At 36.3% G+C, this 17,372-nt stretch overlaps 1 protein-coding gene across 1 annotated transcript in view; it reads right to left on the bottom strand.

Moving 5' to 3' along the window:
• Window positions 1–17,372, bottom strand: part of SLC28A3 (solute carrier family 28 member 3) — a 262,179-nt gene that overhangs the window by 207,578 nt on the left and 37,229 nt on the right. The window contains exon 3 of the mRNA XM_044060325.1: window positions 12,241–12,332. Coding sequence (XP_043916260.1) covers window positions 12,241–12,332 — 92 coding nt within the window. The remainder of the gene's footprint in view (window positions 1–12,240; window positions 12,333–17,372) is intronic.

The raw sequence follows: 17,372 nt of genomic DNA on the forward strand, positions 1-17,372 counted from the left end.
GAGATTGCTTAACAAATTGAGTTGGAAGATCCAACTAAATGAATCAGAGCAACACACCTCCTATGTTAAAGGGAAAGTCTTATCATTTAAGAATAAAGTTCTTATAAATACCTATAAAATGGCAAAATGGAACTTAAACAAGCTCATTCTCAGCAAAGTAATCCTCTATCTAAAGTGATCTGCCCTGCAATCCTGGGTCCTTCTAGATAAACCAGATAGAATGTTCACTCATAGACTGAAACAAAGAAGGTCCAGGAATAAAATAGTCTGCATCAGTGAAGAGTCTAGGCTCATCTCAAATCAAGTTCTTGTCAAGAAAGGATTTCAACCCTTCTATGACATGCACATGCAGAGCAAACAGGGAAAATTCACCCATCTGTGGCCAGTTGACAAAATGTCCTTGATAAATTAGATACCATGGCTCTAGAAAAGCTGGATAAGAATTAATTGCTGTCAAAAATTATTATACAGGGCATCCATGAGGTTTTGAGAACATCACCATCAGCCAATGTCACAGGGCAAGATGGTCTCAACTAGGGCCTATACAAGCTTCTATTCCCAATAATATTTGGAGCTGCTAGGGACCTTTTTAACAGCATTAAGGAAGAGGAATCCTTTCACTCCCATAAGGGAATCTCATATCATTATGATCCCCAAAGCGGGCAAAGATTGTAAGAATATTGGGAAATACAGACCCATATCCTTGGTTAATATAGAGGAAAAACATTACACCAAGACACTAGAGAGGAGGATGAAACCATTTCTGCCACATCTCATTCCCCTTCCCCAAGCTTGACTCATAAAGGGCAGGTTCAGTGTCATGAATATTCAAGCCCTAATGCTAAGGTCTATATTAGCTACTCTAACAGTCAAATTGTCAAGTGCAATAAGATCAACACATATATGTCAATTTCCCTCTTCTCCGAAATGTTTAAACACTGAAAAGCATAACATTGAACCATCATAGTTGGCCAACACTGCCTCCCTGGCTCCACATTGCATACATAAAGTTAAAGATATAATGTACCACCCTACAACTAAACTTCACATCAAACGCATATTATATTATATTATACTATATTATTATATTTTAAACATTATATTATATTATATTATATTATATTATATAATATTATATTAAATTACTATTATGGATATTGGTTTTAGGGTTGCAATTACGTATTTTAGTTTATGTATTCAATGCGGAGCCGGGGAGGTGGTGTTGGCCAACTATGATGGTTTGATGTTATGCTTTTCAGTGTTTAAACATTTTGGAGAAGAGGGAGATTGATGTATATAGGTCGATCTTGTTGCACTCGACAATTTGACTGTTCGAGTTGCTAATATAGATCCTTAAAGCTATATTTCCAGGCAGTCAAAAGAAACTTGGCAGTTGAGGCACTAATCAATTTCAAGAAAGTATTTGACTCAATAAGATGGACTACCTATGGGATATTTTTAAAGAAATGTAGCTTTCCAGATGACTTTGTAAAGGGTATATAAGCCATGTATAACTTCCAATTGCCAAAGTTCTGATGGACAGCACAGTCTTCCTGTCCATCCCCCTAAGCAGAGGGATCGGACAAGGCTGTTCACTGTCCCCTACATTATTTCCTACCCTTGCATCTGTTTTGTAATTCAAAGGTGCAACTCGCTGCATGGATGGGAGCTAATGGGCATGGACCCTCATATCATTGCTGACAATTGTATTCTATTCACTGAGAATCCAGATAAAGGCTTACACGTCATGTTAGAAATTCTTCAACAGTTCTACACAACTTCTGGACTTAGTTACTTTTTCTAAGTCTGTACAGTACTTGGCCAATGGTGGTGCACTCCAATTGAAAGAGGGTTGGTGTGGCTCTCCCCCAAAATATCTTGGCACTGATTATTTATATATATGGTCCAAAAATGTTAAGCCATCATTGTGAAACTTTACCTTATGTTTCATTAGTTGAGAAGACTTACGCTTTCATGGTGGGGAAAAAATCTCAGCCTTGAATATGTCCTTCTACCAAAACTGTGTTATATACTTAGGCATCTTCCCAGGGTGCACCTCATCCAAATGGCTAACAAAGCTGGAAAAACTCATAACACAATTGAGATGGGATGGTAAAAGATAAATAATACTGCAGTGTACCCTTTTTCTTCCCAGAAAATCAGGTGGAGCAGGATTGCATATCCCAAAGGGAATTTTCAGAAGCTCTAACATGTCATTCCTTTCTTGTAAGATCATAAGCAGGTCATTAACTCCTATAGGCCAATCTAGTGGCAAAATTGGCAAGAGGTAGCTCACATATGGCACTGACATGCTACTGGCAAGCCCTACTTCCACATCTACATTAAATACTTTTCACATTGAAAGCCCTAAAGTGTATGTTCTTACTTTATCCACACTAAGATCTATGGTTTCTATCAGCATCAATTGGAGGAACAGGTCTAGGTTCTGGAAGGACTGGATGCAGGAAGGGACACATAAAATAGATCACATACTAGCAAACACAAATGAATACAAGATTTTTGGAACTATCTTCAACAAAGATATGCAATAGCAAACTCCCTTATGTGAAGAAAATCCACAATCCCCCTATGCCAATGGGTTTCAAAGCGCTTATCTTTTTGTGTTTGTTTTACTATTTTAGCAAGTTCTGAAGATGTTTTATAATAAATAGAAGCTGCTTTAAATTTATTCAGAAGTGGATGTTCAGCTCTATTGTTGTCAACTGTTTTAAGGTGATGTTTGTAGACAATATGCCTGCAAACGTAAAGTGCTTTTGAAGAGAGTGGATGTAAGAAGCAACTTGAGACCTTGCTAACTGGTAGTGGTTGTGTCTTCTTACCGCACCTATCACTTTTTAGAGACTCTGCCCTGAATGTAAAATATGTGCTGTTTGCTGCTGTTTTATATATATATATATATATATATATATATATATATATATATATATATATATATACACACACATACACACATACATATATATATATATATATATATATATATATATATATATATATATATATATATATATAGGACCACTTTTAAATGCTGAAATCTCGAGTTTTAAATAAAAAACAAACTCAAAACACAGAGATTTCGGTATCTTAAAATTTAAAAGTGAAAAAAACCCCACAAATGAACTAAAATAAAGTGTTTGCAGGGGGGCACCCCCTACACACCCCCTACATAAATATATCAACTTTGAGATCGCTCTATATTGAAGAGAATGGTAAATGCAACAGGAGCATTACCGTTCTCTTCACTGTAGTGCAATCTCGGATTTGGTATATTTAAGTAGGGGGGTGTGCAGGTGCAAACACTTTATTTTAGGTGTCTGTCTTTTTTTTCCCCACTTTTAAATATTGAGATACCGAAATCTCGATGTTTTGCGCTCATTTTTTTTAAACTCGCAATTTCGGCATTTAAAAGTGGATATATATATATATATATATATATATATATATATATATATATATATATATATATATATAAATATATATATCAATGGGGGCTTCCAAAATCTCTGCTTGAGTAGAACCATCATCATGTTTATAGATTATAGTTTACTCACTATTCTCAAGCTTTGTCTGTGATTTTCTCAGAAATATGGCAGATATTTAAGAATTTTAGAATGTTTCTGGTGACAAACTTAATCATACAAAGCTCTGGGTTCTGTAGGATAGCTGCTTCGCTCTCATTGAATAGCATGTTATTCATCCTGGAATCTGCTCTAAAACTATCTAAATAGTTTGGGAGTGGATGTCACTTCCACAGTTTCAGAGATGGAGGTAGAACTATGCCTCACCTTAGAGATCACTGTAGCAGAACATACTGGCTAGTGGCCATACAGGTGGATGCTGATGGACCATAAGTTAGCTTTACCTGAAGTGATCATCTAGGCTAAAATGCCTTACCCATTAATAATTAACATATTCCTCCCTTCTGAAATCATTCAGAAATGTTACCAACAGATGTCTACATTTCTTTGGTCCCCATCAATATTTAGGCTAAATGTAGAAGCCTTCACCTATAACAAACTATGTAAAATTCATGCTCCAGACATGTGTCTTTACAATTTGGCCTGAAAACTACATATTTTGTTTTTATAACCTCCCACTGTATCAATTTTCTTGAAAGAAAATGACAATGGATATTTTGTATGCCTACTTGGAGAAAAGAGGAAATCTACCCTTTTGAAAATTACACTATTGATTAGATCTTCCTTTCTCCAGAAAAAAAGTGGTTGAGTTATTGAAGGTGCATGGGGTTAATACATTTTCCTTGGAAAAAGCTAATCCTGAGCTACTTGTGTGCCTTAGTTCCTTATAATGGTGCACTGGTGAGACAAGCTTGAAACTGCTGTGGATTTGGGATGACAACATACTTTATTCTGGTATGCAACTTATTATGGTTATTCAAAATTATAACAATTCATATGGGTAAGTTAGCTTTTGATCTACACTAAAATTATTTTTAATAGTGTAGCATATGAAATGCATGAATACTGGCAACATGGTAGGCTGCTCATTTTTGTGTGAGAACATATATAACCTTGGTTACCAGCATCTAGGGGAATATTCTTATGTGCAGAAAGCAAATTATGTTCCACCTATAAAACATATGGAACCCTAAGAGATGCAGTTACTCAGTTTCAGATACCTATTGCACAAGGTGAATGCCTAGAGAGAGAAGAAGCTCTTGGCATTGGACATTGACCTATTAGTAAGATTCATATTACATGCCTAGCTAATTACCAGAGGTCAGAGTTAAACCCTGTACCTTGTATCTGTGAGGCAAAGACCTTAACCATTATGTAATGTGTTGTCAAGTGCATAGGCAATTAAGTACTAAAGTAAATAGGAACTAGTACTAGATGTGTTAAAGCACCTCATTCCATTTAGTAAAGGACATACACATAGACAGTAGTCTCCATTTAAACGTTAGGTCTGCTTAATGTTATACATACGCTTTTCAGTGTCTTATTTTGCTCTTGTGCATGTAACTGCGGTGGTGGTGCTGCGGTAGCATTGTCGCCTCACAGTAAGACGTTGTCCTATTTGATTCTTAGCTAGAGCACCTTCTGTGTGGAGACATGCGTGAATGGGTGTACCTTCATTGAAGGTTGTGCGCCAATCATTAGCGGACCAGAGTTCCACTGTGGCGACCCCTAACCGGGAAAAGCCAAAAGACACAACAACATGGAACTATGTAATCCAGATACTGTCATGCCTGATTGGGAATCCAATTTCCCTTGCATGTTCCAATCTTTACATACCTTTCCCTTCCGTACTGTGCATGTGATCACTATACTAAGTATTGTAAACAGTAAAAAACATTTTCCAGTAAGTCACTCTATACAAAAATATCTTGTGGCAACATGCACCTGGAGCGTTTCTCCCTGGGCCTCCGCTGAAAATTGGCTTTGTTCCAAGTTGGACTTTCCTGATAAACAAATGTTAAATAAATAAATAAACAAATAAATAAATAAATACATATCTAGTTATTCAAATATAAACTACACTCAGGTGCTGCTTTGAAGTGCACAGATAATGAAAAGGTCACCTCTGTGGGGGTAAAATGAATATATTAAAGAAGCCTTTTGTGACCTGAATATAATGAACAGTCAGACTGAAAAGTAAAAACATCAGTATAGATATGATCTGTAGATATAATCATAAAGTAGCAATTCTAAAGGCCTAAACATAGGTCATTGGCTCACTCTGTGATGGTGTAACAAAACAATAGATGTAACTCTGTTTGCACTCTAATATTCCTGTAGAATAAGCCCCTTGTGTTGGAGTATGCAGCCTTTAAATGTATCTGGGATGCTTTTCACCTTTCATAAACAACCCTGTTTGACATAGACACAGATACACACACACACACATACACGCGCACACACACACACACACATACACGCGCACACACACACGCACACACACACACACACACACACACACACACACACACACACACACACACACACACACACACACACACACACACACACACACACAAACACACACACAGTTTAGTTCCATATCACTTCACTCCCCTATTCCCACCACACATAGCCCATGACATTCTTTCTACCTGTCCCCCACCTTGTATCTCTAAAGAGCAGGTCATAAATGCTCTCTATAAGGCAAAAGAACACAGCATTTATGGGGCCTGATAACATCCCAGGCTGCATCCTATATGGGCTCCAAGAAAAATTAGCAACACCATTGGGTAGTCTTTTCAGTCATAGTCTAAGCAACGGCTTTGTCCCAGCTGAATGGAAAATGGCCACCGTTATTCCCTTGCACAAGGGTAGTGCTTCCACTGGCCCTGGGAGCATTAGACCTATTAGCCAGTTTAGCCTTAACTGGAAGGCCATTGAGCAAATCATCATGGGCCTTATCAACAAAAATATAAGTATTCTCCAAAAACCTGACCCTATTCAGTTTGGATTTGTCAAAGGGAGATCATGCCTGTTAAACCTCTTGGACTTCTTTGAGACAGTCATCAGAGCTCTGGACGAGGGGAAAATTGTGCACCAAGCCTACCTGGACTTGGATAAGACTTTTCACACTATTCCCCACTCAGGAATTATTGACAAACTCACCCAGCTAGGTATCAACCATTTATATTGTTAGGTGGGTCACTAACTGGCTCACTGATAGAACCCATGCAGTCAAAATAAGGGAATCCACCTGCAAAAGCATACCCATAACCAGCAGTGTTCTACAGGGATCAGTCCCAGGACCACTACAGTTGGAAATCTATTTCTCTGAACTATGAGCAGAAACTAAAGGTCTGTTGCTGACAAAGTTTGCTGATGACTGCAAACTGGGGGGAGTCATAGAATCCCCAAATGATGTCAACATCCTACAAGAGGGTCTTACACAAACAAATTATTGGTACCAAAGTCACAGCCTTAAACTCAATGCAAAAAATGTATTATCATCCATTTCAATAACACGGATGTTCCTGCTAACTACCACATCAATAGAAACACCCTAAGCATGCACTCAGTGGTGAGAGACCTGGGCACACAGGTTGACAGCAACCTTACCTTTGATCAAAGTGTATCCACAGTGGTAGAAGGGCATTCTATATTGCTCATCTCATAAGTAAGGCCACTGCATCCAGAAAAAAAAAAGTTATAACCTCCCTGTAATCTACATCAGGCCAATAATTGAGTACAATGGCCCTTTTGGTATGTACCTTTCCAAGCATTTGCAGCAATTGCAGAGAACACAAATGTTCATCACAAGGAGATTTTAAGCTATTCAGCATCTGTCCTGCATGGATCAGCTGAAATCACTGTCACTTTACTCCGTTTCATACAGAATACTCAGAGGTGATTTCTGCCTTGCACATAAGCCAATCTCTGACTATGTTTTATTGGAAATGCTGCAAATCCATAACTCCAATGGCTCACAGGTTTACTCATTCTAAAGACCTTAACCTGGTATGTGACATTAATAGAACCTGCTGGAGGGACAGGTTTGTCTCCCAGAGGTTATCGCACCTTTGGAACAGACTCCCTCTTCATGTCAAGCAGATCACCTCTTTGGCCCTCTTCAAGTGAAAACTGGAAGATTGGATGGGTAACTGCAAATTCACCCTGGGGGTTCCACCTGTGTCTCTCTTGGACAAGGGCAATAGGTGCTGATCATGCAAACAAGGGCAGATCTTGGCTAGGCTTGTAGGGCCCTAGGGCCATTAGCCTACTAACTTCCTATGATCCTATGATCCTATGTCTGCTCCGATTAGATCAGTTGGCAGCTGTGATCACTTGCTTTATTGCACAGACTGACACTCCCACCCCTCGACTCCCCTACTTTTTTACCTTCAGATTAGGTACACCTCTGCCATTTCAAAGCAATCATGTGAAATATATTCATTCATAAAAATGATTCAAATCAAAGTATATGCCCATTTTCTCCTGATAATACAGATCCATGATTATTTAAGTGTTACAAAGTAAGAGTATGGTATTTGATTTCACACAAACACTGCCCCCCAAACAACCACTTTTGACTGAACAACTCTAATGTTTTATTGTGGACAACAGAAATAATTTATGCCTTCAATAAACACACACACACGCACACAATATGAATGCATTATGATTTAATTACACTCTTTTCAGATGAGGTCTAACATGGTATTTGTACTAGTAGATGAAATTTGGCAGGGACACTGGGGAATTCCCTTACACTTTTCAATAATTGACATGGGATATTTTACATATTTAACAGCTACCACTAACTCAAGCAGATGGGGCCTTTGTTTAACATCTGAAGTACAGTGCACTCAGGAGAACAGCACTCCTTAATGCTGTGCTGCAGTGTCAGCAATTTGAAAATTAACCCAATCACATGGAGTGGGAATAGAGCTCACACCTCTCTAATCTTCCAGCATTAAAGTTAAGTGTACAACTTGTTGTACCATTGTCACTGACAAATATTAACCTCTGATAATGAGGTGTTTCTCATTGCAGCTATACCCATCTCTGAATCACATTTTCTTGTTCTCTTGCTAATTGGCCAGCACATGTTTGGAAATTAGCATGAGTGGTAAGTATTTTACTGAATCAAAGGGAATACTTTATATTCCTGTATAATACAGGCTGTGATGGAAATTTCCATCTGAAACTAATCCTTTTGGTCTGATATGAATTGTTCAGTATTTTAAAGCTTTCAAAGCTGTTTTAGTGTTCTCAAACCTGCTTCACCTATAAATGACTGTAATACAATCACTTGCAGAAACACTCATTGACCACAACTAACTGAGAAAGTCTTCACCTACATCCTTTCTGTATTGTTTGGAAAAAGGCTTTGTTTTTCCAAAGAAGGCAAGCTACCTCCACTGCCCCCATATGTGAGGGGCAAAAGCTTAACTTTTATATACCACCTCCATTGCAACAGGATACTGCCAAAGGGAAAAACTGGCCAGAAAGCACCTAGAGATCTCACACAGACACTTATCCTCCTGACACGTTCAGGCCTAGATATAAGGAGAATGAATGTTGAGCAGATGTGATTGAGCACTATGCACCCAACTGCCTGGAGATGAAGAAAATGCAGAACAAGCCTCCAGTCCTTAGCACTCCCTGCCCACAGATGTACATTCATTCAATTTTTAAATGTCAAAAAATTCTTAACAATTTAAATACATTTTTATCAATGGTGAACTAAATAAGATTCATAGTCTTCTGTTTGCACAAATGAAACAAAAGAAGAATGTATTGTATTTGCAATCACTCTAGAATTGTTCCATAGGCACTGCCTCATGCAAAATATTTTGCATAGTCTCGTAGTAAGCATTTGTGAATACACAAATGGCAATCACATCTGTATCTAAGGCAGCTGTGTTACACTCTAAAATGATATGATAACTGAACTAAGGAATCTGTACTTCAAGACAAAAAATACAGACACAAAAGTGTTTGCATGATTTAGTAGCTGCAATATTCTAGACACAAGTAGCTATAAAGTGGAGGGGGGAGCTTGAAACACATCTAACTATATCCTAACTAAAATTACTCAAAGAGAGGAATGTTGATTGTTAAAAGTATGCAACATCTAGGCTTAACCATATATAAGCCAAGGTACTGCAAGCCAAATAATGGGAAATATTTTAAGTTTATACCAACCCTAAACAATGGAGATGAGATATTGTGAACCAGATTGAGGCTTCTGGAGAGTTTTTTTTTGGCATTTTCTTCCTCCTTATATTGTTGATCACTCCTTCAAGAATTTAAAACATCATGACTAAGAGTTAAGTTAACTTCCAGCAGTTTGGGCGGAAGAGTTTGGGTCTGGTCCATTAGAATGTATTTATATCTATATATATTTATATATATATATATATATATATATATATATATATATATATGTATATATATATATATATATATATATATATGTACAGAGAGAGAGAGAGAGAGAGAGAGAGAGAAAGAGAGATAGGGCTATATAGATGATGTAACACACAGACACACACACACACACACACACACACACACACACACACACACACACACACACACACACACACACACACACACAGGCATACTCACAGATCAGTGAGAAGCTTTATGTGCAAGAGCACTAGTCTCTCCAACAAAATACAAAAAGGTAAAGAAACAGTGCATCTGCAAACACTACAAACTAGAATTCAAACATACTGATACATCAATGAGATATTTTTGGCAGTACAGCCCTCCTATCAATAGTTAAGAGCAGAGTATTAAAGAAATAAATGGTTTAGCAGGGGGTTAAATCCAGCTATTCTAGATTACCAGGCCAGCTGCGTACCTTTAAACTACTGGAGTAGCTGGGGGTGTGTAAAACATTGAGGCCTGGTCTCTCCGTCATACATATATGACACACAAGCAGACTAATATGAAGAGAGGAAGTGCACAGATTATAGGCAGTACTTGCAGAGCAGTGGAGTCAGCACTGTCTCCATTCAAGGTATACATATAAGCAATCACATTTTGTTACTCGGCTTTTTAAATGATAACATTAATTTTGTTAAATTTCTCTGTTATTCTTTTCTTCCCTTACATATTATAGAAAATGTAATAATTGAAATAAATAATTAACCAGTTAGAAACAACTCTTCCCTCTAGACAGAGGATATTCCAATATTTCCTTGCAGCAGTAGCATAACTAGGGCCCCTGTTGAAAGTGTTGGGGGGGAGCAATCAGCTGATCACAATGGTTTTTAATGCAACACTGCATTTTAAAATTAGCTCAAACATGGGCACTATTGTACGGTCTAAACTTTAGCAACTGCTACAATTTAAAAGTAAAAAATAAATCTTTATTTTAATCTGAAACCTGAGCACCATAGTATTCCATGAGGAATATAAACTGTACCAATTGCTTGTTATAGTTTAAAAGAGAAAATATGTTTTCTTAAACTAAAACCTGAGTTCCATAGCACTCTGTGCAGGATATAAACTGTATGAACTTCTTGCTACATTTGTAGCAAGCAGTTTGCTACAGTTAAAAAAAAATATATATATATATATATATATATATATATATATATATATATATATATATATATATATATGGGTCTATTTCACTTCACCAAAATCCCATTTCACTGACATTCATTTCACTGAGACCAAACTACCTAAAGTTCATCAAAACACTGGCAACTCGTTTCACTGAATCTCATTTCATTGACAACTTAAAATGTTAAATTTCACAAGACTAAATGAAACCATACACAAACAAACTCACAAAACTAATAGCTACCTCTTTCTACAACTTAAAAACTAGTTATGCATGACCTTAACAAAAAACAGACAAAAAAACAAACTAAATGGAGGGCTACACCTCCCCCCACACCCCCCATAAGTATATATACTAACTCCAGTGGGGAAAAGGGCATATACCTTTTACTTGCCTCACAGTACTCTACAAACTACCACATCAAATCTATAGCTTACAATTCAGTGAAATGAGATACAGTGAAATGAGTTGTCAGTGTTGTGAACGTTAGGTGATTTGGTCTCAGTGAAATGTCAGTGAAATGGGATTTCAGTTTAGTGAAGTAGACCCATAGCTATATATATATATATATATGTATATATATATATATATATATATATATATATATATATATATATATATATACAAAACACTAAAATGAGAGGAAGGAGGGGGGTGTTGCATTTGGCTACTTGGTTGGAATGCTAGGCAAAGGAGTGGACACTTTTTTTTTATTTGCTCTTTACCTGAAGAGTTGGGGGGTTATACTGATTGTGTACTGTCTGTAGGAAGCTAGCCAATTTGTGTCTTTAACCAGCATGGACCCCTATTATGCCAGAGACAGGGGTTGCTAATTTTATATATTATTTTCATATTCCCTGTTGAACTTATGGCTCTTCATCTCTGACTACTATAAGGCCGAACTGGCAGAACCTGAGGAATGTTCCAGCTTTCCCATTTACATTAGGGCCATCCAAATGACTATCCCCCAGCCCACACCACAGAGCCCAGATGGGTGATTCACAAGACTCCTGCTACTGTAAATCTAGAAAGTACTGATAATGAAGATTACAAGTTTCATTTCAGGATGCTAGTGTTATATCTGTCAATATATCTTCAGAATATGCATGGTTAGATATGACTAATACAATGGCTTCCACACATAGTATTAAAAATAATAACAGTAGCAGCTACATTTGCATGATATATTTATATATTATCACAGATCTGGTTATTTACCTACAAACAGCACTCCATATATAATGTATTTAATGACTTTTTCATGCTTCTTGTACAGCTGATGTACTTCATCGTATTTCCTTTCCAGGAATCTGTAACAGAAAATGAATAGACCTTAGTCATTAGATGCTGAAAGACAATGAAATTCAGTGTGGCAGCATAGAAAGACTATGTGGCTAATCTGGTCTGCTCATGTTCATGCCTGGATGTTAAGTGTATTTCACTTTATGACCATTACCCTGTCCAGGATTAGTTTTTCTGCCTTGTGCTCAGTTAGTGCCAAGCTCCCCTGTGACATCATTCAGACTATGATGAGCAATCAGTGAATTCAAACACTACTTAATGGTATATGCAGATTTATCAGCCTGTCTGCTCAAATGGAACACCACTGTCTAAATTTACAAAAGTCAAATGGCTTCCAGTAAGACTTAATTCCATTTTTCTTTTATCTTTACTCACCTTTAACATTTTACATAATGCTTTATGACCAACTCTTGGAAGTAGGCAAAAAGTTAAAGCTTTTCTCTCAGGAATCAGGAAATAATGCTTTGACCCTACATAGACCACCCTTTGGAATCTCATCTGGGCAAACAGTCCACTCTATCTGAAACAACCTTCCAAAAGGGCACAGGAATGTAACAGAGTATTCAGATTTTAGAACAAAGACTATGAACACCTAAGGAAAACCTACAGATGCTCCTGTTTCCTGGAAAAAAGTTTGCTCATTTCCTGAATTCCCAGTCTGTAGGCCTTAGCCTCTGTCATATATTAACAGTTCACATATACATTGAACAGGTGCTCAGATGTTTTTATTAATGTATTTGTTTGTTTGTTTGTTTAATTTAATTTATTTACTAGAGTGATGCATTGATCAAGACTGACCATTTGCAAACACTGCCCATGTGAATTAAGGATATTCACAGTTATACAACAACAGTGTACAACAGAATACACACATTATGATAAATTAGCAATGGTAGCAACACAGTTACATAAATAAAATTGGCCATTCTTTGTAAATGTGTAAATACAATTAGATACTTTGTTGATGTGCTATATGCAGAAGCCATGCAAATAATTTTATTGAGCATAAGATGATGATTTTTTTAAACTAACATTTTAATGGATGCATGCCTTGCAATCAAAAAGTAAGAAAATAATATCTAATAGTAAAAGATGCGTAAATACAATTAAGAAGTTACAGGTAAGCTCTAAGAAAATGAATCTAACTGATATCTTTGAAATGTTTAAGACAAATAACGATATCCTGTCTTCAACTTTTCCTCATTACAAGAGTTATGCTTATCTTCTTGTCAGTTTGTTAAGAAGACCCAAGCATTCAGTCTCTTCAATTCTTTCCCAACTTTTAATTCAGAAACTATCAAACAGTATTCAGTCACCCCTAGAATATCAATATAACCTTGTAACTCTACTACCTTACTGTATGCATAGGAACTAAACTATTAATAACTGTCTACATAGAAATATGTCATGAACAACTGTATAAAACAGATCAGATGGCTTTGTGGTAAATTGCTGTGGCTATGGTGTGCAGGGTCCTGGGTTCAATACTTGCAAGGTCTGGTTAGTTTGTTGCTGGACAGAACAGTGGCTGATGGAGACAGGGTGCTTAAGACAGTTTTAAGGCTTGTATTTTCCAGGCTGTGGATTGTGATTCATTAGAAAGACTAAGGAGAAATTCCTTAAGATTCCAAGAGCAGGATAAGTTATTTCTTATATTTATTTCATTGAATTGCACTTCTGTAACGCTTATAGTTCTGCTATACAGTTAATCTACTACATTGTGCACTGTTATAAAACTTTATTTACTGTTTCACTGCATTTATGTACTGTTTTATACTGTTTTAACCGTATGTTTCATTGCTAGATACTGTTTCATTACTCTAATTGCATGTTTACTGAATTACTTAACTGTAAACTGCTTTTCATACTGACAGTTGTATTTTCTGTTTGTGAGTGCTCTATCCGTGCTTTTCTGTGCATTTTTGATTTTTTTGAGGTTTCTGTGTTCTAGTCAGGTATCCTATAACTGATTTGTTTGCAGTTAAGAGCATTCTCTAGAGTCTCCTTGCTCCTTTATCTGTTTAAAACTTTCATTTAGTGGCTACAGCTAGTAGCTATAATTGTATGCATTACTATAATTGCATTTTTATTTAATTACTAAACTGTAAACTGCTTTTTCATACTGAGACTTGTATTGTCTCTTTGTGAGAGCTCTTTCTATGCATTTATCATGAGGTTTCGGTGTTCTGCTCAGGTGGCATAATCTTGATAGAGGCCTGCTGCTGTCTAAGCTTGTTAGATTTGTTTGTTAGTTTCATGTGTTTCTGGCAGCAATTTTTTTGCTGATAGTTTGTTGTCTTCATTATTATTGAGAGTAACAGGGTTTCCTGACCTTCTGTAGCATGAGTAATTGGGTAAAAGCAGGGGCTAGTAGGACTGAGTAGTAATTTAGTATTCTTGATTCTTCCAACCTGTCTGGTATATAATCCCTGTGTCTGTAAAAGGCTGTGCTTGTATTTACCAGGCTGTGGATTGTGATTCATTACTGAGACTAAGCAGATATTCCTTAAGATTCCAAAAGCAGGATAAGTTATTTCTTACATTTATTTCATTGAATTGCACTTCTGTAATGCTTATAATTGTGCTATGAAGTTAATCTACTACATTTGCACTGTTATAAAGCTTTTTTTTACTGTTTCACTGCATTTATGTACTGTTGTATGCTGTTTTAACTGTATTTTTCATTGCTATATAATGTTTCATTACTCTAATTGCATGTTTACTGAATTACTTAATTGTAGACTGCTTTCTCATACTGAGAGTTGTATTTTCTGTTTGTGAGTGCTCTATCCATGCTTTTCTGTGCATTTTTGATTTTTTGAGGTTTCTGTGTTCTAGTCAGGTGTCATATAACTGATTTGTTTGCAGTTAAAAGCATTCTCTAGAGTCTCCTTGCTCCTTTATCTGTTTAAAACTTGCATTTAGTGGTTACAGCTAGTAGCTGTACTAATATGCATTACTATAATTGCATTTTTATTTAATTACTAAACAGTAAACTGCTTTTTCATACTGAGACTTGCACTTTCTCTTTGTGAGAGCTCTTTTTATGCATTTATCATGAGTCTGCTGCTTCATTATTATTGAGAGTAACAGGGTTTCCTGACCTTTTGTATCACACGTGATTGTGTAATAGTAGGGGCTAGTAGGACTTTGTAGTAATTCTATCTTCTTGATTCTTCTATCCTGTCTGGTATATAAACCCAGTGTCTGTAAAAAACTCTGCTTGTATTGACCAGGCTGTGGATTGTGATTCATTACTAAGACTAAGCAGAAATTCCTTAAGATTGCAAGAGCAGGATTAGTTATTTCTTAAACTTATTTTCTTGAATTGCACTTCTGTAATGCTTATAATTGTGCTATACAGTTAATTTACTATATTTTGCACTGTTGTTAAGCTGTCTGTACTGTTTCATTGAATTTATGCACTGTTTTATACTGTTTTAACTATATTTTTCATTGCTAGATAATGTTTCATTACTCTAATTGCATGTTTACTGAATTACTCAACTGTAAACTGCTTTTTCATACTGAAAGTTGTATTTTCTGTTTGTGAGTGTTCTATCCGTGCTTTTCTGTGCATTTTTGATTTTTTTAGGTTTCTGTGTTTTAGTCAGGTATCATATACCTGATTTGTTTGCAGATAAAAGCATTCTTTAGAGTCTCCTTGCTCCTTTATCTGTTTAAAAAATGTCATGTAGCTGTAATAGCATGCATTACTATAATTGCATTTTTATTTAATTACTAAACTGTAAACTGCTTTTTCATACTGAGACTTGCATTTGCTCTTTGTGAGAGCTCTTTTGATGCATTTATCGTGAGGTTACTGTGCTCTGCTCAGGTGGCATAATCTTGATAGAGGCCTGCTGTTGTCTAGGCCTATTTTTTTGTTTGTTATTTTCATGTGTTTCTGGCAGCCATTTTCTGTGATAGTCTGTTGTCTTCATTATTATTATTGAGAGTAACAGGGTTTCTTGACCTTCTGTAGCACAAGTGATTGGGTAATAGCAGGGGCTAGTACGACTGAGTAGTAAGTCGACATTCTTGACTCTTCCATCCTGTCTGGTATATAATCCCTGTGTCTGTAAAAGGCTGTGCTTGTATTTACCAGGTTGTGGATTGTGATTCATTACTAACACTAAGCAGAAATTCCTTAAGATTCCAAGAGCAGGATAAGTTATTTCTTACATTTATTTCATTGAATTGCACTTCTGTAATGCTTATAGTTCTGCTATACAGTTAATCTACTACATTGTGCACTGTTATAACACTTTATTTACTGTTTCACTGCATTTATGTACTGTTTTATACTGTTTTAACCGTATTTTTCATTGCTAGATACTGTTTCATTACTCTAATTGCATGTTTACTGAATTATGTAACTGTAAACTGCTTTTCATACTGACAGTTGTATTTTCTGTTTGTGAGTGCTCTATCCATGCTTTTCTGTGCATTTTTGATTTTTTGAGGTTTCTGTGATCTAGTCAGGTATCCTATAACTGATTTGTTTGCAGTTAAGAGCATTCTCTAGAGTCTCCTTGCTCCTTTATCTGTTTAAAACTTTCATTTAGTGGCTACAGCTAGTAGCTGTAATAGTATGCATTACTATAATTGCATTTTTATTTAATTACTAAACTGTAAACTGTTTTTTCATACTGAGACTTGTATTGTCTCTTTGTGAGAGCTCTTTCTATGCATTTATCATGAGGTTTCTGTGTTCTGCTCAGGTGGCATAATCTTGATAGAGGCCTGCTGCTGTCTAAGCTTGTTAGATTTGTTTGTTAGTTTCATGTGTTTCTGGCAGCCATTTTTTGCTGATAGTCTGTTGTCTTCATTATTATTGAGAGTAACAGGGTTTCCTGACCTTCTCTAGCATGAGTAATTGTGTAATAGCAGGGGCTAGTAGGACTGAGTAGTAATTTGGTATTCTTGATTCTTCCATCCTGTCTGGTATATAATCCCTGTGTCTGTAAAAGGCTGTGCTTGTATTTACCAGGCTGTGGATTGTGATTCATTACTGAGACTAAGCATATATTCCTTAAGATTCCAAA

This window comes from Protopterus annectens, chromosome 2.part0 (genome assembly GCF_019279795.1).
Source record: "Protopterus annectens isolate FY-2018-M chromosome 2.part0, PAN1.0, whole genome shotgun sequence".
NCBI lineage: Eukaryota > Metazoa > Chordata > Ceratodontiformes > Protopteridae > Protopterus > Protopterus annectens.